Raw genomic sequence first — 23,235 nt, 5'->3', positions numbered from 1 at the left:
GGAATCAAACACAGCAATACGCCAACAGCTCATCAGGACCTAGGAATGCACCCTGAAACCTCAGTCCATGCCAGGCCACAGAGACCACTCCGGAGAGCCCGGGCCCCATCGTCTCCAATATATTTTTTCAAATTCCACTTCATCCAAACTGGGGGCTGGTCGTCACTGAAATCAGTCACATTGCACTGCAGCACAGCCGTCTCTTCCACTGAGTGGTAGATGAACTCTGTGTGTAGGTCTAACTCTACAGGGTGACTGCTAACACACTGCTGCTGGTTCATCACCAGACAGATGTACCATTGAAACGTTGTTAATGTGAAGTTGGAGAGACGAAGTGCTGATGTGGTTTTCACCACTTTAACATTGTCCATCAACGATGTTGTATCGTCCTCAAATACTTTTGTCCATATTTCTTCCTCATATCTAAGGTCTTGCTTGAGCCACTGGATATCCTGATTGTCAGCCGCTCCCTCACATGGCAGGTCCACTGTTTCTCCAAGTCTCACTGGAATCACTTTGTCTTTATCCTTTGTCTTACAAACAGTGATACTGATGTCAGATGTCACTTTGCCTTCGGTCCAACACTCCTCTTGGTTCTGGCTGGAGTCGGAATGGGTCAGGTTCTGGATCGTGTAAGAAGAAATATTATTAACGCTGCCAACTGAAAGTCGTCGCTTCAAGTCTTCAGGTACCGTGGAGTTCTCGGACCAGATGGCAGAGGTATTCCACAGGAGGAGCTTCTCTTCACCAACAAATCTGGAGATCAGGCAGAAGTTGGCCTCCTTGGGGGGGTTGAAGGTGTAAGAGTCCCCTTCATATCGGATGGTGATAAGTTCTTTTGCATGAATGTTGTTGATGAGAGCAAACAGCAGGAAGGAGAGCTCTGTGACTGCAGCCATTCTGCTCTGAGGTTGTCCAACCACTGACAGCACTCGCCTCATAACCTCTATATCAACCCTCATCGTTACGTTAGCTTTCGTCTTAGAGCAGAACAGAAAACTATATTTTTGTGCAAAGATGGTATGAAGATCAGTGTGTATTATATACTGCACAATGTAAAGAAAAGATGAGAAACCAGTTTTAATCAGTTGATAACATTTGCTGAGTTCACTTATAAGTTCTTATTATCTGGGGGGGCTTTGGTGGCACTGTGAAGTCTGATTGGCCACCCCATTATCCTAAAGTATGAGCCTGGCTATCTGCCCTGTGAGAGGCAGGACCTTAGTTCCAACCAACTGTTTGATGAGTATTTTGGAATGTGCATTGTTTTCATTTGGATGTAAATAAACAAATAAACAGCTTACACACTGCAGGACTCTAATGTGCAGTTATTTATTGCACTCTTTAAGTGGACATTGGAGCCCTGCAGTGTGTGAGCTGTTTGTCTATTTCTGTGTTTGCTTACTGTCGGCTCAGCCTCTTTTAGTTTGGATGTGCGTGCATACTCCTTCTTTCTGTTGTATATAGCCTACTTTTGGAGGTAGGATTTCTTTTTGAGGACTTACTCAACAGTTCGCTCAGATTATAGATGAGGAAGATAAAATGTGGGTGAACAGTTGAGGAAATGGTGTGACAGCTGTAATCAGTTAGTCTTCAGATATTGAGTTCTGAGAAAGAAGATATCTTTAAGATTCATGTACAAACAGTGTAGTGCTTTACATGGGCGCCTAGTTATAGTTCAAGTGTGGGTGCAGGATTAGTGACAGGCATAAGGGGAGGTATGGAAGGAAGATTTCATTCATTCACAGCTGAAAGTGCCATTTCCTGCAATATAGAGCCTTCAGTCATGAACCATAAAGCTGCTCTTTCACTATAAAGCTCAGTTTTTATTGCACTATTCTATATAAAAATATTAGTTTTTCATTGTGTTCTGTACTTTCAGCAGTAATTGACAGATAAAATGTCTCAGAGTGAACATAATGCATATATTTCAGAGCAACAAACTTGAGAATACACTGAGTTGAGTTGCATTCCCATTACCTGTAACTCTCTGGTGTCTTTCTGTCACTTCATTTGAGAGGAGAGCAACCAGAGCCAGTCCGCCCTACACGCTCACTACACAAGCTGCGTAGAGCCCCGCCTCCCCCTCATGTCAAAGCAACTGACAATGTTTACAACTTTGATGAGAGGATGAACAAACTATCTGTCAGAATAAGAGGAAGAAAATGTGCAGCTTGCAGTGAATTTCTCTCCACTTTGTCTATCTGTCCGTCTGTCTGTCTCACTAACAGTTGACAGTGCAGCTTTCTGCAGGGTTAGGGTTCTAGTGCTTTTCTAACTATTCTACTTAACAGGTTTTTTTTTTCAGGGTATTTTAGTGATTGATGGCTTTAAGTGTGTTGTCCTCTTGCTCCGACAGTTAAAGTGTGTTGGCCTATACGGTGTGTTTTTGGATCCCTGTCCTGAAAGGTGGATATTAATGTTGAAATGTTGACTGTTTAGTGAACTGATATTCTCTGGTTTTTACTCTACTGAATCTGCTATCCTGCACCTGGCCTGAATATTAGGATTGTGTGTGCACACGCCTTTCTGTAACTTTTATTTAGTACAATTAAAAAAACTACATTTCTTATACGTATGTGCAGCGGTGCCGCCAGGAATTTTCGGCCCCATGACAAAAAAATCTAATTGGGCCCCCTCTGCGCAGCTGTTGTCACCACAGCTCTAGGACCTAACTGTCCCATCAAAAGCTTTACATAACTCTAATTAAAAGCTTGCAACTGTCTTGCTTCTTGTAGTTCAATACTAGTACTAGCACAATATTTACTCCTGGTGATTTGCACATGCATGCAAGTCTTCATACAGTATGCAGTTCACTATTTGATGCAAGATTAAAAGCAACCATAAAAAATGTGCTAAAGGCCATCTTTTACAGTCTCAATGTATTTTTATTGTAAAATTTAAAAATGGAAAATCCTCTTAACGAAATTAATTATTCATTATTATTATTATTATTATTATAAATTATTATTGTCATTATAATTTTATTGTCAATATGTCATTCCATAATTCAATCTAAATGAACGTATCAAACTGGATTATTTTAATATTGTCTGTATCTTACATGCAGGCTCAGGTAAACTACTCACTGTTTCCAACTGTCCAGCATCCAGTACAGACAGTTGGTTGTTGTTTTTTAATTTTATTTCATAATGATCATATTGTGAGAAAACAATTGTTATTAATGTGTTTGAATTTCTGTCATTAATAAATATTTAATTTTCTTTTTTGTAATGGTAAAAAGAGCAAGAGAGAAATCCCCACAGACTCCCTGCAATGATGCTAACTGGCCTGTCATTGAACACAACGTTGCTCAGCTTCTTCACTGGGACAGGGAGGGGTACAGTGATGGGGAGACTGGGAGGGGTACAGTGATGGGGAGACTGGGAGGGGTACAGTGATGAGGGAGACAGGGAGAGGTACAGTGATGGGGAGACTGGGAGGGGTACAGTGATGGGGAGACTGGGAGGGTACAGTGATGGGGAGACTGGGAGGGGTACAGTGATGGGGGGACAGGAGGGGTACAGTGATGGGGAGACAGGGAGGGGTACAGTGATGGGGGGGACAGGAGGGGTACAGTGATGGGGAGACTGGGAGGGGTACAGTGATGGGGAGACTGGGGGGGTACAGTGATGGGGGGGACGGGAGGGGTACAGTGATGGGGGGACAGGGAGGGGTACAGTGATGGGGAGACTGGGAGGGGTACAGTGATGGGGGGGACTGGGAGGGGTACAGTGATGGGGAGACTGGGGTGCTGCTGACTCATCTGTTGTTAAGTCTGCTAAAAGGGGCAGGGACAATGATTTAATATGAATATGTTGCTAAACGTTTCCCTGAACGGATTAAATGGTGATTAAATGTAGGCTGACACTAGTCTGTAGCTGGCTATCTTATTTCACTATGGACATTAAGCCAACAGGTTAATAGCACTCACAGACTATAGGCTCCTTTCTTGGTGAAACACTGGGTTACAGATTGACATCCTTTCCTTTGTCTTTCCTCTCTCTCTTTTCTCTCTTTCCTTTTTTGAAAACCAGATTTTGATTGACTAGTTAACATTGTGATCACTGTAGTTCTGGCTCATCTACTGACTGCAATAAACACCATCACTGATGCTGAGGCAGGACCAAACCATTTCATGCAGATACAGGGTGGTGTTCGGTCAATATGGATGTTTACTTTTTGGTCAATGTGGATTTTTAACTTTTACTGCCAAAAACAAGTGAAAACAAAGAGATCATTCATTGTATTATTATATTAGAAATATATATACTGAATGATGATGGTTTCATAATTTTATATTAGCTTTTATGTATTTGTTGCGGCCCCTGTCAGTCATGGGCCCTTGGAATTGTCCTGTCTTTTCCACCCTATACAGTGCCCCTGCATGTGCCCTGTTTTATAAAAAGCAGCATGGCGTAACAGAGTAATGAAATAGAGTTAAATACAGCCATTTTTATTTGATTTTGTTATACAATCCAAAATTATACAAATTATACAAAAAATCTAATATAAAAATTCTAACCAAAAGAGTAAAGTGTGTGTATATATCAGATAAAAGCACGTAACCAGAAAAACTGTCACAGTGATATTTCTGATTTGAGTATATATAAAGATATGAATTATTTGCAAAAATCTAATCTCTACAGGCAGGTAAAACTATATATTTGTGGATGTTGAAATTAATCAGATCTTAAATACAGCATAAGAAACATTTTACAGCCAAATCACAATCAAATCAGTAAAAACTGGGCACCAAGTTTTATGGTTTATTTTTAACCTTTATTGTAGAGACGACTGCTCATTGACTGATATAGACCAAAGTATAATAACAGTTATATAAAACTAACAACACTGGATGATACAACAATTATATCTGCATAAAAGCAAACTCACATTTCTTTACTTTATAATGAAAAAGAAATCACTAGATTACAAACAAAATACCAGTAATATAAAACAAGATTTTTTTAAAATGGGTTAAAAATATCTTAGGTGAAAACAATTTTAAAATGTTAATTACTGAAATGTTAAAAAATCTGAAATAATGATAATAACTGTTACAGACCATCTTATGGGTCTGGGTGCAGCACAAAGCAGTGATCATATATTCACATCTGTTCACAACAAAGAAAATAAAAAAGGCAATATTATTATTGTATTAATGTTATATAATTGTTAAATTTTTTTTGTGCTTTCTACAATATTCTACTGAGCATAATAATAATAATATAATAATATTCACATGTTTTGTATGTGAGATATTTCTCTGTTTCTTTCATTTGATTTCTCAAACTCACACAAAGAAGATGGATAAACAGCAGCACAAATATATATTTTGGAGTGAACTGTGCCTTTAACATTGTGTGTTAAAGAGAAATGAGGACCTACAGTGAAAGAAGGTGATAAAGCTACTGATGAGTAAGTATGAACATATGTATATTAACTCTCTGTCTCAGCAGAACGCTGCTCTCCTCTCCTGCTCCTCTGGATCACAGCGACTACAACAACACAGAGGATCACCAGCAGACCACTGAGCAGTGAGTTCCTCACTGTGTACAACGTGAAGTGAATCCCAAAGGGCTCTCTGTACTTTACAAGAGTTTTGGTTGTTGACACACACTGCTGATCTGGGTCAAGAACTGCACACCAATACTCTCCTGTGTCTTCCAGTGAGACATTAGATATAACCAAGGAGCCATTAAGGGAGAATATGTTCATTCTTCTCAGATCAGATCTCATATTATAAGTATTAAAGATTCTGCCCCCTGTTTGATTCGACTTCATGAACCAAAGGGGTACCATACCCTTTTCCCAATTTCTGCATCTGAGAGTGACATCATCTCCCTCTGAGAAGAGCTCTACAGCAGGGGGGCCAAATTTGGGGCAAACCAGCAGCCAATGCATTTGCCAAATGACATAGATTTCACAGTAGTACAGACCTGTGTGATTTAACGTCAGAGATGAAATCACCAGTGAGTCATTTTGGCCGAATTCTTGGTCCACTAAAGGCACAGTCTGGTTTTGTTGTCCTGGGTCAGTGTCGGAGGATCTTTTCCTATTCCACTTCTTCCAAACTGGGGGCTGGTCGTCACTGAAATCAGGAATATTGCACTGCAGCACAGCCGTCTCTTCCACTGAGTAGTAGATTATCTCTGCTTGTAGTTTTAACAGTACAGGGTGACTTCTAACACACTGCTGCTGGTTCATCACCAGACAGATGTACCGTTGAAACGTTGTTAATGTGAAGTTGGAGAGACGAAGTGCTGATGTGGTTTTCACCACTTTAACATTGTCCATCACTGATGTCATTTTGTCCTCAAACACTTTTGTCCATATTTCTTCCTCATATCTAACGTCATGCTTGAGCCACTGGATATCCAGATTGTCAGCGGCTCCCTCACATGGCAGGTCCACTGTTCCTCCAAGTCTCACTGGAATCACTTTGTCTTCATCCTCTGTCTTACAAACAGTGATACTGATGTTTTTCTCAGATGTCACCTTACCTTCGGTCCAACACTCCTCTTGGTACTGGCTGGAGTCAGAATGGGTCAGGTTCTGGATCGTGTAAGAAGAAATATTATTAACTCTGCCAACTGAAAGTCGTTGCTTCAAGTCTTCAGGTACCGTGGAGTTCTCGGACCAGAGGGCAGAGGTATTCCACAGGAGGAGCTTCTCTTCACCAACAAATCTGGAGATCAGGCAGAGGTTGTCCTCCCTGGGGGGGTTGAAGGTGTAAGAGTCCCCTTCATATAGGATGGTGATAAGTTCTTTTGCATGAATGTTGTTGATGAGAGCAAACAGCAGGAAGGAGAGCTCTGCGACTGCAGCCATTCTGCTCTGAGGTTGTCCAACCACTGACAGCACTCGCCTCAAAACCTCTATATCAACCTTCATCAGCAGCTTCCTATCTGTGGTTGGAGGAACACGACCACTTTATCTCATCATTCACCACTCATGAACATTAATATGCACCGTTCAAGTTACAAAAGGTGTGAGGACCTTTCCTGAAATACTTTAAGAATCTTCAGTCAAACCCTCACTCTCTTTGTCTTTCTGTTACTTTCTGTTAATAATACAGTCTGTATACGTTTAACAGTTTATAAACCCACTTCTTTTATGTATTTATTTTTTTCCTTTTATTCTTTTCTGAATACAAATCCGCCTTCCAGTAACTTCCTGTATTACTGCAGGGATCAAACAGTGTTTTATATCTGGAATTCCAGCTTGTAAATGGGACAAATGGGGGCGAGGGATGATTGAGACAAGATTGCATAATGTGCTCCTTTATTATAGATGTGCTCTGTAAATTATAGCAACCTGTTGCACATTCTACATATGTGTGTATAATATATAAACATAATTTGTGAAATTTGTACATCTGTTTGAGTTGTGATGGACTCCTGCCATAGTACCGACATTATCAACGCCTTGCTGAGCCAGGCTGTTGTCCCCACGTGCCTCAAAGCCACCACCATCATCCCGGTCCATCCCCATGAAGTGCTTCGAGCAGCTAGTGTCAGCTGCCCCCCCCGGACCCTTTCCAGTTTGCATATCGGTCTAACCGCTCAACCGATGACGCCATCTCTGCTGCCCTCCACTCAGCCCTCACCCACCTGGAGACTAAAGACTCACACATCAGAATGCTGTTCGTCGACTTCAGCTTCAACACATCAACACAATCGTCCCCCAGCAGCTCATCCACAAACTGGACCAGCTGGCGCTCAACACCTCCCTGGCAGTTCGGGTCGGCAGCAACACCTCCAGCGCCATCACACTGAACACAGGGGACCCCCCAAGGATGTGTGCTGAGCCCCCTCTTCTTCACTCTGCTGACCCACGACTGCACACCATCATTCAGCTCCAACCTCTTCATTAAGTTTGTGGACGACACAACTGTGGTGGGTCCCATCAACAACGGCAATGAGACAACCTACAGGAGTGAGGTGAGCAGGCTGGCCACGTGGGACAAGGACAACAATCTCCACCTGAATGTGGAGAAGACGAAGGAGATTGTTGTGGACTTCAGGAGAGTGCACACCCAGCATACTCCACTAACCATCGACGGTGCTGCAGTGGAGAGGGTGAGCAGCACCAAGTTCCTGGGTGTGCACATCTCTGAAGACCTGTCTTGGAGCCACAACACTGCATCACTGGCCAAAAAAGCCCAACAGCGCCTGTACTTCCTCTGCAAACTGAGAAGAGCAGGAGCCCCGACCCCCATCATGCACACCTTGTGCAGAGGCACCATCGAGAGCATCCTGACAAGCTGCATCACTGCGTGGTACGGCGCCTGCACCGTGTCCTGCCGCAAGACTCTGCAGCGCATCGTGAGAGCAGCTGAGAGGATCATTGGTGTCTCCCCCCCCTCCTGGACATTTACAAGACCCGCCTCACCGGCAAAGACATCAGGATTGCAGGTGACCCCACCCACCCATCTCACAGCCTCTTCAGCCTGCTGCCGTCAGGGAGGAGACCACGGAGTTTCCGGGCCAAAACCAACAGGCTCAAGAACAGTTTCTTCCACCAGGTGGTCAGGAGACTCAACTCCCTCCCTGCTCTTCCCCCACTCCCCCCTCTGTCCCCTGCAACAGACTCCGACCGCACACCCCCCGCCTCTCCTTCAGCATCTGACATCATGTCGTCCTTAGTTCCAACCAACTGTTTGATGAGTATTTTTGAATGTGCATTGTTTTCTTTTGGATGTAAATAAACAAATAAACAGCTTACACACTGCAGGACTCTAATGTGCAGTTATTTATTGCACTCTTTAAGTGGACATTGGAGCCCTGCAGTGTGTGAGCTGTTTGTCTATTTCTGTGTTTGCTTACTGTCGGCTCAGCCTCTTTTGGTTTGGATGTGCGTGCATACTCCTTCCTTCTGTTGTATATAGCCTACTTTTGGAGGGAGGATTTCTTTTTGAGAACTTAAAGAATAAAGCATGAAAGCGTTTTTATTATATTTGTAGTTACTCAACAGATCGCTCAGATTATAGATGAGGAAGATAAAATGTGGGTGAACAGTTGAGGAAATGGTGTGACAGCTGTAATCAGTTAGTCTTCAGATATTGAGTTCTGAGAAAGAAGATATCTTTAAGATTCATGTACAAACAGTGTAGTGCTTTACATGGGCGCCTAGTTATAGTTCAAGTGTGGGTGCAGGATTAGTGACAGGCATAAGGGGAGGTATGGAAGGAAGATTTCATTCATTCACAGCTGAAAGTGCCATTTCCTGCAATATAGAGCCTTCAGTCATGAACCATAAAGCTGCTCTTTCACTATAAAGCTCAGTTTTTATTGCACTATTCTATATAAAAATATTAGTTTTTCATTGTGTTCTGTACTTTCAGCAGTAAGTGACAGATAAAATGTCTCAGAGTGAACATAATGCATATATTTCAGAGCAACAAACTTGAGAATACACTGAGTTGAGTTGCATTCCCATTACCTGTAACTCTCTGGTGTCTTTCTGTCACTTCATTTGAGAGGAGAGCAACCAGAGCCAGTCCGCCCTACACGCTCACTACACAAGCTGCGTAGAGCCCCGCCTCCCCCTCATGTCAAAGCAACTGACAATGTTTACAACTTTGATGAGAGGATGAACAAACTATCTGTCAGAATAAGAGGAAGAAAATGTGCAGCTTGCAGTGAATTTCTCTCCACTTTGTCTATCTGTCCGTCTGTCTGTCTCACTAACAGTTGACAGTGCAGCTTTCTGTCTGTCTTTGTATTACAGGGCTGTTCTGTGACTTTGCTCCTGAAAAAAATGAGAGTGAGATACAAGTATTTATTACGTTTGGTAAACACCAACAGGCCGCAGTGATTATAGACCACAGGGAAAGATAACCGCTTTCCAGCATCAGTTAGGTCTCTGGGCACCAGTCCAGATCATGTGTGGGCTGATGGCACTCCTCACACATACAGATTATTGTAAAACAACACAATGATGACCGAGTCTGTCAGTCAAAGTTTGTTACAACTCTGTAATGTGAGATGCAATGGACTGACATTGACTATTGATTAAATATTGAATTTAAATTTTGATTAGCTCTTAGGTATACTGGGCAATATGGATACACATCTCTCAGTAAATAGAAACCATCAAATATTCAGTCAAACCATTGTAAAAATAGCATTTTATATTTGAAAAGGAAAATCTGGGGGAGTCAGTTTGAAGGGACCTGATGCAGATATTGTGAGTATTAAAGCTGCAGCCAGAGCCTGTAAGCTTATGTTCACATTATATAGGCAAAGCTAATTATAGAATATTGTGAGGACTGGACTAATTACCAGGACGCAGAACAAAATATCAGTTTTTATTATTTTCCACATTTTATTTTTTTCTACAATGTTAATATTCACTTAATATTTGATATAACATATTCTATTTAATATATATTGTTTGTTTATCCCTCATTCTGTTTTGTATAGATCTACTAATTCTTAGACAGACAGAGCAAACTGTTTTAAATGAGGAAGGATTGTAGTGGGAGCGCTGGGTGTCAGGTGTGACTGTGTGGTGAATAGTTTACATGGCTCATGGATCAGGAAGGAGGGGCTCCTAGCAGAATTCTGCTCACGGCCCCAGGGAGGTCAGGTACCCTGAGAGCGCCACACGGTGAATACACTGAACTGGTCTAAATAAATAAGTCACAGCTTTAACTCTTCCAACTGGCCTGAAATTGTATGAAAACCAGTAAATACACTGCAGACACAGAGCAGCTGACAGAAAGAGGAGGTCATATTATACAGAATAAATGTTAATATGAAAGGGAAGCAAAGAGACAGTGAGAATAATGAGCTTTCAACTTACATCAGGAGTCATCAAGCACATTGTGTAATCTGTAATACAGGCAAAATATGAGCCTTTTAGCTTTCCATCATTGTGTTCCAATAAGTGGATAAATAGTGTAAAAGTAGTGTAAAAATACAGAACAAAGTCATTGTTGAGCTCAGCTGAAACCTGAAGCACTTTCTGCTCTGTGGATGCTGTCATGGAATAAAATCATTGAAGTAAAATATCTTTGTAAATGATTGATAAGAGATGCATGTCATGTGTCTGACTCTGTTCTTAGTAATGTGTGTCCCCATCAAATCCACGAACCTCAGTTCATTACAACTCCAATGTAAACACAAGATGCATCCAGATAAATGAGGAAAAAATGAACACTCATCCAGGCAGTTCCTTCAGAAATATCATGATATATTCTGTTATATAGTGCTTTTCTAACTATTCTACTCAACAGGTTGTTTTTTTTCAGGGTATTTTAGTGATTGATCGCTTTAAGTGTGTTGTCCTCTTGCTCCGACAGTTAAAGTGTGTTGGCCTACGGTGTGTTTTTGGATCCCTGTCCTGACAAGATGGGTATTAATGTTGAAATGTTGACTGTTTAGTGAACTGATATTCTCTGGTTTTTACTCTACTGAATCTGCTATCCTGCACCTGGCCTGAATATTAGGATTGTGTGTGCACAACACTTTTACAGTCTCAATGTATTATTATTGTAAAATTTCAAAATGGAAAATTCTTTTAACAAAATTAATTATTAATGATTATTATTATAATTATTATAAATTATTATTGTCATTATAATATTATTGTCAATATGTAATTCCATAATTCAATCTAAATGAACGTATCAAACTGGATTATTTTAATATTGTCTGTATCTTACATGCAGGCTCAGGTAAACTACTCACTGTTTCCAACTGTCCAGCATCCAGTACAGACAGTAGGTTGTTTTTTTTTTTCATTTTATTTCATAATGATCATTATGTGAGAAAATAATTGTTATTAATGTGTTTGAATTTCTGTCATTAATAAATATTTAATTTTCTTTTTTGTAATGGTAAAAAGAGCAAGAGAGAAATCCCCACAGACTCCCTGCAATGATGCTAACTGGCCTGTCATTGAACACAACGTTGCTCAGCTTCTTCACTGAGACAGGAGGGGTACAGTGATGGGGGGACAGGAGGGGTACAGTGATGGGGAGACTGGGAGGGTACAGTGATGGGGAGACTGGGAGGCGTACAGTGATGGGGAGACTGGGAGGGTGTACAGTGATGGGGAGACTGGGAGGGGTACAGTGATGGGGAGACTGGGAGGGGATGGGGGACAGGAGGGGTACAGTGATGGGGAGACAGGGAGGGGTACAGTGATGGGGGGGAGGGGTACAGTGATGGGGGACAGTGATGGGGGACAGGAGGGGTACAGTGATGGGGAGACAGGGAGGGGTACAGTGATGAGGGGACAGGGAGGGGTACAGTGATGGGGGGACTGGGGTGCTGCTGACTCATCTGTTGTTAAGTCTGCTAAAAGGGGCAGGGACAATGATTTAATATGAATATGTTGCTAAACGTTTCCCTGAACTGATTAAATGGTGATTAAATGTAGGCTGACACTAGTCTGTAGCTGGCTATCTTATTTCACTATGGACATTAAGCCAACAGGTTAATAGCACTCACAGACTATAGGCTCCTTTCTTGGTGAAACACTGGGTTACAGATTGACATCCTTTCCTTTGTCTTTCCTCTCTCTCTTTTCTCTCTTTCCTTTTTTGAAAACCAGATTTTGATTGACTAGTTAACATTGTGATCACTGTAGTTCTGGCTCATCTACTGACTGCAATAAACACCATCACTGATGCTGAGGCAGGACCAAACCATTTCATGCAGATACAGGGTGGTGTTCGGTCAATATGGATGTTTACTTTTTGGTCAATGTGGATTTTTAACTTTTACTGCCAAAAACAAGTGAAAACAAAGAGATCATTCATTGTATTATTATATTAGAAATATATATACTGAATGATGATGGTTTCATAATTAGTTTTTACCTATTTGTTGGGGCCCCTGTCAGTCATGGGCCCTTGGAATTGTCCTGTCTTTTCCCCCCTATACAGCGCCCCTGCATGTGCCCTGTTTTATAAAAAGCAGCATGGCCTAACAGAGTAATGAAATAGAGTTAAATACAGACATTTTTATTTGATTTTGTTATACAATCCAAAATTACACAAATTATACTTTACAAAAAATGTAATATAAAAATCACAACCAAAAGAGTAAAGTGTGTGTATATATCAGATAAAAGCACTTAACCAGAAAAACTGTAAGCAGTATATATAAAAAACTGATTATTTGCAAAAATGTAATCTCTACAGGCAGATAAAACTATATATTTGTGGATGTTGAAATTAATCAGATCTTAAATACAATATAAGAAACATTTTACAGCCAAATCACAATCAAATCAGTAAAAACTGGGTACCAAGTTTTATGGTTTATTTTTAACCTTTATTGTAGAGACGACTGCTCATTGACTGATATAGACCAAAGTATAATAACAGTTATATAACACTAACAACACTGGATGATACAACAATTATATCTGCATAAAAGCCAACTCACATTCCTTCACATGTAAATGAAAAAGAAATCACATAATCACTAGATTACAAACAAAATACCAGTAATATAAAACAAGATTTTTTAAAATGGGTTAAAAATATCTTAGGTGAAAACTATGTTAAAATGTTAATTAATTACTGAAATGTTAAAAAATCTGAAATAATGATAATAACTGTTACAGACCATCTCATGGGTCAGAGTGCAGCACAAAGCAGTGATCATATATTCACATCTATTCACAACAAAGAAAATAAAAAAGGCAATATTATTATTGTATTAATGTTATATAATTATTACATTTTTTTATCACCTCTTGTGCTTTCTACAATATTCTACTGAGCATAATAATAATAATATAATAATATTCACATGTTTTTGTATGTGAGATATTTCTCTGTTTCTTCCATTTGATTTCTCAAACTCACACAAAGAAGATGGATAAACAGCACAAATATATATTTTGGAGTGAACTGTGCCTTTAACATTGTGTGTTAAAGAGAAATGAGGACCTACAGTGAAAGAAGGTGATAAAGCTACTGATGAGTAAGTATGAACATATGTATATTAACTCTCTGTCTCAGCTGAACGCTGCTCTCCTCTCCTGCTCCTCTGGATCACAGTGACTACAACAACACAGAGGATCACCAGCAGACCACTGAGCAGTGAGTTCCTCACTGTGTACAACGTGAAGTGAATCCCAAAGGGCTCTCTGTACTTTACAAGAATTTTGGTTGTTGACACACAAAGCTCATCTGGGTCAAGAACTGCACACCAATACTCTCCTGTGTCTTCCAGTGAGACATTTGATATAACCAAGGAGCCATTAAGGGAGAATGTGTTCACTCTTCTCAGATCAGGTCTTATATTATAAGTATTAAAGATTCTGCCCTCTGTTTTATTCGACTTCATGAACCAAAGGGGTACCATACCCTCTTCCCAATTTCTGCATCTGAGAGTGACATCATCTCCCTCTGAGAAGAGCTCTACAGCAGGGGGGGCAAATTTAGGGCAAACCACCAGCACATGCATTTGTAAAGTGACAAACGTTTTACAGTAGTACCGACCTGAGTGATTTAACGTCAGAGATGAAATCACCAGTGAGTAGTTTCTACCCACCTCTTCATCCACATAAGACACAGTCTTGTTTAGTTGTCCTTGGCCAGTGTCGGAAGATTTTGTAAAATTCCTCTTCATCCAAACTGGGGGCTGGTCGTCACTGAAATCAGTCACATTGCACTGCAGCACAGCCGTCTCTTCCACTGAGTGGTAGATTATCTCTGGTGGCACACTAACTTGTACAGGGTGACTGCTCACACACTGCTGCTGGTTCATCACCAGACACATGTACCATTGAAACGTTGTAAATGTGAAGTTGGAGAGACGAAGTGCTGATGTGGTTTTCACCACTTTAACATTGTCCATCAACGATGTTGTATCGTCCTCAAACACTTTTGTCCATGTCTTATATCCATGGTCATACTTGAGCCACTGGATATCCAGATTGTCAGCCGCTCCCTCACATGGCAGGTCCACTGTTCCTCCAAAACTCACATCAATCACTTTGAGCTCATCCTTTGTCTTACAAACAGTGATACTGGTGTTTTTCTCAGATGTCACTTTGCCTTCGGTCCAACACTCCTCTTGGTACTGGCTGGAGTCGGAATGGGTCAGGTTCTGGATCGTGTAAGAAGAAATATTATTAACGCTGCCAACTGAAAGTCGTCGCTTCAAGTCTTCAGGTACCGTGGAGTTCTCGGACCAGAGGGCAGAGGTATTCCACAGGAGGAGCTTCTCTTCACCAACAAATCTGGAGATCAGGCAGAGGTTGTCCTCCTTGGGGGGGTTGAAGGTGTAAGAGTCCCCTTCATATCGGATGGTGATATGTTCTTCTGCATGAACGTTGTTGATGAGAGCAAACAGCAGGAAGGAGAGCTCTGTGACTGCAGCCATTCTGCTCTGAGGTTGTGCAACCACTGACACCACTCGCCTCATAACCTCTATATCAACCCTCATTAGCAGCTTCCTATCTGTGGTTGGAGGAACACGACCACTTTATCTCATCATTCACCACTCATGAACATTAATATGCACTGTTCAAGTTTCCTGAAATACTTTAAGAATCTTTAGTCAAACTAAAGACTTATTCCCTCACTCTCTTTGTGTCTTTCTGTTAGTAATACAGTCTTTTAAGGATTCAAACTGCAGCCACTGTTCATTCGTTCACAAGTTATTCTAAAATAAGTCAGTATGCATCGTACGTTAGCTTTCGTCTTAGAGCAGAACAGAAAACTATATTTTTGTGCAAAGATGGTATGAAGATCAGTGTGTATTATATACTGCACAATGTAAAGAAAAGATGAGAAACCAGTTTTAATCAGTTGATAACATTTGCTGAGTTCACTTATAAGTTCTTATTATCTGGGGGGGCTTTGGTGGCACTGTGAAGTCTGATTGGCCACCCCATTATCCTAAAGTATGAGCCTGGCTATCTGCCCTGTGAGAGGCAGGACCTTAGTTCCAACCGTTTGATGAGTATTTTGGAATGTGCATTGTTTTCATTTGGATGTAAATAAACAAATAAACAGCTTACACACTGCAGGACTCTAATGTGCAGTTATTTATTGCACTCTTTAAGTGGACATTGGAGCCCTGCAGTGTGTGAGCTGTTTGTCTATTTCTGTGTTTGCTTACTGTCGGCTCAGCCTCTTTTAGTTTGGATGTGCGTGCATACTCCTTCTTTCTGTTGTATATAGCCTACTCTTGGAGGTAGGATTTCTTTTTGAGGACTTAAAGAATAAAGTATGGAAGCGTTTTTATTATATTTGTAGTTACTCAACAGTTCGCTCAGATTATAGATGAGGAAGATAAAATGTTCAGGAAATGGTGTGACAGCTGTAATCAGTTAGTCTTCAGATATTGAGCTCTGAGAAAGAAGATGTCTTTAATATCCATGTACAAACAGTGTAGTGCTTTACATGGGCGCCTAGTTATAGTTAAAGTGGGGGTGCAGGATTAGTGACAAGCATAAGGGGACTCCCCCCTTAGGGGAGGTATGGCAGGAAGATTTCATTCATTCACAGCTGAAAGTGCCATTTCCTGCAATATAGAGCCTTCAGTCATGAAACTGGTTTTTAAGTGTTCTGTACTTTCAGCAGTGAGTGAGATAAAATGTCTTTCCATTACCTGTAACTCTGGTGTCTTTCTGTCCTCCCTGAGTAGAGTGTCTTTTCATTCTACAGGAGAGCTACACACGGTGAATACACTGAACTTGTCTGAATAAATAAGTCACAGCTTTAACTCTTCCAACTGGACTGAGCTTGTGTGTGAAAACCAGTAAATTCACTGCAGACACAGAGCAGCTGACAGAAAGAGGAGGTCATATTATACAGAGATATATTAGATTGTTCTGGTTTATATATAAATGTGTGTATGAGTTTATACTAGAGCCATAGGTGCAACATTTTGATGTGATTTGACTGAAAATTATGCATTGTCACATAATTTAGACTATACGGTACACTTCATGCCACTTTTTTCTTCACTGTCCCTTGTTCTCTTTGGGTCTCTGTAAGACTATTATCAGTACAATATTTATTTACATATTTTTAAAAACCACAAAGGTGACAGTTTTTCACATTACACTTGAACATCAGCAAGAGAACATATTTATACTATAAAACTCAAAGACATCTCAGGGGAAATACAAATTGTCAGTAAAATGATTTATATTTCAGCTAAAATCAGTTTATCAGAGCTTATTTGATGAAAACAGCAGCAGTAAATGTGCTGTTAAAGCTTTTAAACCATGGTCCAATAACAATTAATCAGGCAAATAAAAAACACTCATACAAAAACTATGCATTTATTGACAATTTCATACAAAGACAATAACTCTCCTCAGAAGGAAAAATCAGATATTAAATTGGTCGTTAGGTACAAAACATAAACATAAACTCCGTGTTTTGTTTTTACAGTCAACAACAGGATCTGGGGCTGCATCTCAATAGTCTACAGTAGCTGAGCTGGCTGAACGCAGCATGTTCAAAAGATGAAGGACGAGCAGAAAACCTACAAAGCAACGCACAAAGAGAAAACGCAGGAAGCTACAAAAGACTACCGAGATGACTGTAAGTACATTGGCAAAGGTTTGTGTGAGAACAGGAAGAGAGTACGAGTAAGAGCTGAGAGCCTTAAAGAAGTGCTGATGTCCTCTTCTCCATCCCCACGATGCAACACTGGAGCTTTGATTGGCTGCTGAAATGACTTCCATCTACAGAAAGAGTCACATTACACACGAGTGAACAAGACCGCATGCAACAATGACCTCCCCCATTCTTCTAGTAATAATAATAATTATAATAATAAACATAACACAGGAAACAAACATAATACATAGCAGTATGTGCCAAAAAGAAAGATTATAAAAGTGTGTTTTTCAGGGAGATTTAAAAGGTGATTTAGCTAGCCTAATCTAAGCTCTACTGGCAAAAATGGAATATAATATTCATAGGTATGTTTTCATTAGTGCATAATCACCTGAAAATGAGAACTACACCAGCAATATTGCCTAAAATAATCCAATTTAATTATTTTCTAACAATTTAATGCTGTTTAAAATATACGCTGTCTTTTGTTTTCAGTGGGGACCTTTCTTCTCGTATCAAATACAATGGGAAAATAATTCTACACATTTTCAATAGATGAGCAGACTGGGGCTTCCAAGTCCTCAGCAGCTGTGTATTCCTTCATTGTAACATTCATTTTAGGATTCAGCTGTTTTTTCTACACACTGGTCCTTTAAGTTTCACTGTTGTTGTTACCAGTGGTCGACGTCTGCATCCTCAAACTGACCGGCCTCCATCGCTGCTGCATCCACCTCCATACCATCTGTCAACAACATCAAACACACTCAGTCCAACTCAGACCTAAAGTCTCAACAGCAGCCCAGAAATAAAATCTAGTCAAAGGAGGATTTTCACTGCAGGTTTGTTTAACAGAGCATATAGATATATATCTATATCTATATATAGATATAGAAAAATAATATGGATGAGGGAACATTTCATTTTGGTTTTGTCCCGTGCTTCAAATATATAAAACACAATATTAGTCCTGATCCAGGGTTTGCTCCACTTTGAACTGACATCTGGTTTAACAGCAACAAAGCTGCCTAAAGTTTTTAATGTGTGGCAGCAGTGCGTGTGTGTGCGTGTGCGTGTGTGTGTGTGTGTGTGTGTGTGTGTGTGTGTGTGTGTGTGGCTCAAACCTTCAAATTCGGCGTTGGTTTCTCCGGTTCGGACCCCGGCCATGTGGTACTGTTGAGCGACGGACTGGGCTAACATCCCCTCCAGCCTCTCCAGCGTGGCCTGGCCCTCCTGCGTGAGCGCCGACAGACCTTCATCGCAGGTGTAGAAGGATGGGATGTCAGCGTGGCCGTGCTCTGGGTGGTGGAAGAGAGACATGGTGACTTTAACAATGTTTAGCATTTAGAAGTAGCATATTAACCAAGTAACGAGTTGAATCTCGGCACTTTTGTTTTTTAGGTGCAGTACACCAGTACAAGGTGTTTAGGTCTTACCTGCCTCTGCAGCCAACCAGGGAGAGCGATGGACCAACAGAGACAGAAGGAGAAAATAAAAGAAAGTCAATGATTTATATCTCAGATCTCTCCTTTTCCCTATAATAATGGTAGGCAAAATAAGGCCTTCTTTGAGCTGCTATATACTATCCAGTCCCTATTGATTTTTTCCCAGTCAGATCAGTCTCTGATCCATCCTGCTGTGACCTCTCTCTTTTCTCTCTCACCGGTAGACTGACTCTGTCCCTCCGTTGCGGGGCAGCGGGCCCCTCCCGCAACACTTTCTCCGTCACCTGCCTGCAGCTGGATCTCTCTCCTCTCTGTCTCATCCTCTCTGACGGAGCTACCAAACTCAACTGTTTCTGTCGGAGATAACGTGTTGTGTCAGTCTTTAAGCTGATGGACGTTAACATTAGAGCTGGTCTGTTTCTTACCTTGCTCTACGTTGACTTTACCAGTTCCAGCTTCACCGTCGCCACCTTTTTTTAAATATTTGTTTAGAAAATCTCTAATGCCTCTATTTCCTTCTTCTCTTTTCTTTCCTTTTCTGAGCACCGGACTTGTGCTGACCGGATCATTTCAAATCAACGACAATGCATCAAATTTTGATTGATCAGTGGCTTTTATGTAACTCAAATATTACAATTTTTCAACAAATAGGCCTATTTATTTTTTTTTAATTATTCCAAAATTTAATGAGGGCCCAGCTCTAGTTCCAGGACAACAGACCCGTTTGTCCCCCCCTATCGGCGGGCGTGCATGCTGGCAAAAAAGTATGAAGGAAAATCATTTTGCAGTTATTTCAGAAGCGTTGATCAATTCCTAAAAACTATTTTAAAAGCGGGACTAAAAATGCAACTTTATACAGTAACTTTAAATTCATTCATCCAATAGATTTTTATGACTCATGAAAATAATATTTAAGTTATTTTAAGGTCTAAAATTCTGATAATTGGATTTCAGACTCTTATTTATCCGTCTTATTCCCACTTTTCTACTTTTGGTGGTGTTTTTTATATTGAACATTTATTTTGGACCAACAAGCTGTTTATGTCAAAGTTGAGAGCTCCTTGATACCAGAACTGTATTGTACACACTGGAAAATTGTGTGTGTGTGTGTGTGTGTGTGTGTGTGTGTGTGTGTGTGTTGTGTGTGTGTGTGTGTGTGTGTGTGTGTGCACCCTCACCGGCCTCCTCCACGTCGTACTCTTCTCCTTCGAAGTCGTTGTCTGAGTCATCGTCCTCTGGGTCGGGGTGCAGCGCCTGGCACTCACACATCGCTGAGAACATGGTCTCCACTACATTACACACCAAACACACACACACACACACACACACACACACACACACACACACACACACACACACACACACACACACACAGTTGTAAGAGAAACACTGCAGATATTTCATATTAAAAAAAAAGGAAACACTAAGCTCTACAGCACAGTCTCCGGTTCTAGTTGCTGAACAACAAACTGTTTAGACATTAACTTTAACACTGATCTTGGTTTGTACCTTAGGACCAGTGGTTTTTACAATGTGGTTAATGGGATTTAAGATCTGTCTGATCACTAATGGTCATTTAACTGACAGTAAAAAATTTTTAAAAAACAACATACTTCAGTCAGATATATAATAAAGTCAATGCATGAGCCTGCCCTTCGTCCTCAGTGTGGTCACTCACATGCCGCCTTGTCGCTGGGCACAAATCGAATCTCTGTGATCGCTCCTTCTTCATCATCATCATCACCGCTGCTGCTGTTACTGCTGGCATCGTCTTCATCATCAGCTCCTTTCTCTGCCATTTCTGCCTCATTCTCACCTGAAAAAATACCACACACACAACCACACACAGAGACTTAGAAACGTTGCAGCTTCCCTCCAGGTTTTACGTAAATCATTATGCCACACCTTGGATCATGTAACAGTGTCCAGTGTGTCCCATGTTGTCGCAGTTGACACTTCGAATAACAATCTGAGTCTTTTAGTGGACGTGCATTCACGGTTGTATCTGTCTCCAAGGACTAGCTAATGTTACACGCCAGCCACTGCAGCCCATTTGGCAGATCCTTTCATGTCTAACTCCAAACCTATTTTAACCAAACCAGCGTTGGTGATTGTTGGAACAGTGGAAAGACTAACAAAGACTGTTTCTGTGAGTTTTATTTCATTTCTGTCCACTTTAGAGTGTGTTTTACGATTATCTGCTTTCTAAAATTATGGGTTTTGTCAATGGAGTCTGGTCAGCCGTAGCGCACATTGTGTTGGTCTGAGTTACTGGTGCTGTGGTGCGACCTTTAGTGGCAGTGAATATATATATATATAATCTTTAAAAACAAATACATTTATGCTCTGCGTCACTCACCCCCCAGTTTGCCGTTGACCATGACGTACAGGTGTTCCTGCGGGTAAGCACTGACGTCTCTGGAGATGGCGTGCAGGCCGATGGTGGGATACTCCAGAGAGAAACCCATCCCCGAGCCATCGAACCACGACAGGCGCCTGAGGACGAGAAAACACACAAAGCAACAGTTGTTGGTTCGGTGGAAGGGGCCCTGACATGAATGTAAACCTTTGGCATTTCTTACTTTGTAAACAACACTGAAACAAGAGCTATTGTGATTATTGTGGCAGATATTGTGATTGTGATACGATTCAGGATTAGTGTGGGAATCATTTTTGAATCTGAATTTTATTTTTTTATTTAATCACAAAAAAAACATAAAAATTATGATTATGTGTATTTTTTGGTGGGGTCTGTGTCAAACAGATGTGTGTTAAACTTGGAGGACTGTTTGTAGGCCGGAGTATCTCTGCAGCACTACAATACTTCACTGTCACACAATTTATCTTTATTTAAAAAAAATATCTGCTTCTGTGATTGTGCATATTGTTATTGGCCATATTGCAATTTTGATATATAATATATAATTCATTGTGAAGCCCAAACTGAAACCACCAATCAACCGTCAAAAATCTGTTAAATTTTCTAACAATTGATTAATAGGATAATTGATTAATAGTTTCCGTTTTAACTGACTAACTCTATTTACATTATAAAAACCAACTAATATCTCTAAAGGCACACGGACCAGGAAAGTCACGACTACATTTATGTGACAGTTAAAATACTGACTCTAATTTGACTTTCTCGGTAATAAATTATTTTATTATTATTATTATTTTATTATTATTATTATTATTATTATTATTTTGAAAGGGACTACTCCGGAAGTGGTCCGCACGCGGAGTGGCAGTTTTATGTAGCATGTCGTTTATAACATTTATATACAATAAATCTTCATAATTTAACAGAATATCTGTAATAAACGCCAATAAAACACTAACCTGTACCTGAGGCGGTGGTTTAAAGAGAAAAACAAGCGCCATGTTCATCACTTACGTTTCCGCGACGTACAGCGTGCCGCAGCCCACCTTCTGGCCGTCCATCACCGCCGTGGTCTCGGCTTGCTCATGTCGCACTCCCTCGGTGGGAGGACGGAGGTTTTTCAGTAAAACCATCGTCCGTGTAACCGTTAAAGTCTGCGGACCCGCTGGATGAGGCGGCGGGAGAGGAAAGACACCAGACTCGGCTGTCAACAAGAAGCTGCGTGACCTATTGCGTGCCACGAAGCTAGCTAATTTAACCCGGGATAACTTCTCGGTGGATGAACGCTCGACAGCTGGAGGCGGATAAACAGCTATAAACTGTCGCGCTTCTTCTCCGGGATGAACAGAACCGGGTGGAGCCGCTCCGAGAGTTGAAACCGGCGGTGCGGAGTGAAAACGCACCGATTATTTACGGTGTTGTTGAAGCTAGTGACGCTGACCAACGGTACTCCTCATTGTCGACTCTTCGAAGATGAAATATCGCGGCAAGATAACTCCCACCAAAAGAAACCAACGACGTGAGCGTCACTTCCGTTTGTGCGTAAACGTCCGTGTTGACGTAACGTGAAGCCACAATGCGTCTCAACAGCCCTGCGTAATTTGAGCATTTTATTTTGAATGTTATCACCGGAAAGGATTCTATATTATTATTATTATTATTATTATTATTATTATTAATAATAATAATAATACATTTGATTAAGGTTTAAGCTTCGGCAATGAACTGATCTGAAAACAGCCCACAAATTGGACTATACAAGCTTTATGTCATTTCTTTAATGTAGTACAGATTTTTAATAGAAATAAATACTATATACATCTGATTAAATTAAATGTTTTTCCCTTAAAATATTAAAT

The 23,235-nt window shown here is 40.7% G+C and overlaps 3 protein-coding genes across 5 annotated transcripts; all 3 read right to left on the bottom strand.

The window, feature by feature from the left end:
- Positions 1–32: 32 nt before the first annotated feature.
- On the bottom strand, positions 33–6,896 carry LOC127362059 (uncharacterized). The gene is made up of 2 exons (XM_051397328.1): positions 6,624–6,896; positions 33–688 (listed from the first exon to the last, which is right to left on the bottom strand). The coding sequence occupies exons 1-2, from the start codon at positions 6,832–6,834 to the stop codon at positions 33–35; spliced, it is 867 nt and encodes a 288-aa protein (XP_051253288.1). The 5' UTR covers positions 6,835–6,896.
- A 3,908-nt stretch (positions 6,897–10,804) lies between these two features.
- Positions 10,805–15,366, bottom strand: LOC127362868 (uncharacterized). The gene is made up of 3 exons (XM_051399115.1): positions 14,471–15,366; positions 12,836–12,941; positions 10,805–10,841 (listed from the first exon to the last, which is right to left on the bottom strand). The coding sequence occupies exons 1-2, from the start codon at positions 15,354–15,356 to the stop codon at positions 12,859–12,861; spliced, it is 969 nt and encodes a 322-aa protein (XP_051255075.1). The 5' UTR covers positions 15,357–15,366; the 3' UTR covers positions 10,805–10,841; positions 12,836–12,858.
- A 1,886-nt stretch (positions 15,367–17,252) lies between these two features.
- On the bottom strand, positions 17,253–22,869 carry clns1a (chloride channel, nucleotide-sensitive, 1A). 3 transcript variants are annotated; one of them, XM_051398180.1, is made up of 7 exons: positions 22,391–22,864; positions 21,353–21,489; positions 20,672–20,809; positions 20,166–20,282; positions 18,673–18,846; positions 18,227–18,293; positions 17,253–17,676 (listed from the first exon to the last, which is right to left on the bottom strand). In XM_051398180.1, coding segments are annotated over exons 1-7 (753 nt in total). In that variant the 5' UTR covers positions 22,510–22,864; the 3' UTR covers positions 17,253–17,675. The 3 variants fall into 3 exon arrangements, 2 of the variants coding, with proteins under 2 accessions (XP_051254140.1, XP_051254139.1); XM_051398179.1 differs by lacking the exon at positions 17,253–17,676 and having other exon boundaries at positions 18,223–18,293; positions 22,391–22,865; XR_007884466.1 differs by lacking the exons at positions 17,253–17,676; positions 18,227–18,293 and adding an exon at positions 18,985–19,346 and having other exon boundaries at positions 18,707–18,846; positions 20,172–20,282; positions 22,391–22,869.
- Positions 22,870–23,235: the final 366 nt, after the last annotated feature.

The sequence above is a fragment of the Dicentrarchus labrax genome, unplaced genomic scaffold, assembly GCF_905237075.1.
Source record: "Dicentrarchus labrax unplaced genomic scaffold, dlabrax2021, whole genome shotgun sequence".
In the NCBI taxonomy this organism is placed as follows: domain Eukaryota; kingdom Metazoa; phylum Chordata; class Actinopteri; family Moronidae; genus Dicentrarchus; species Dicentrarchus labrax.
Note: the sequence above shows the minus strand (reverse complement) of the source record. Positions and strands in the feature narration are given on the sequence as shown.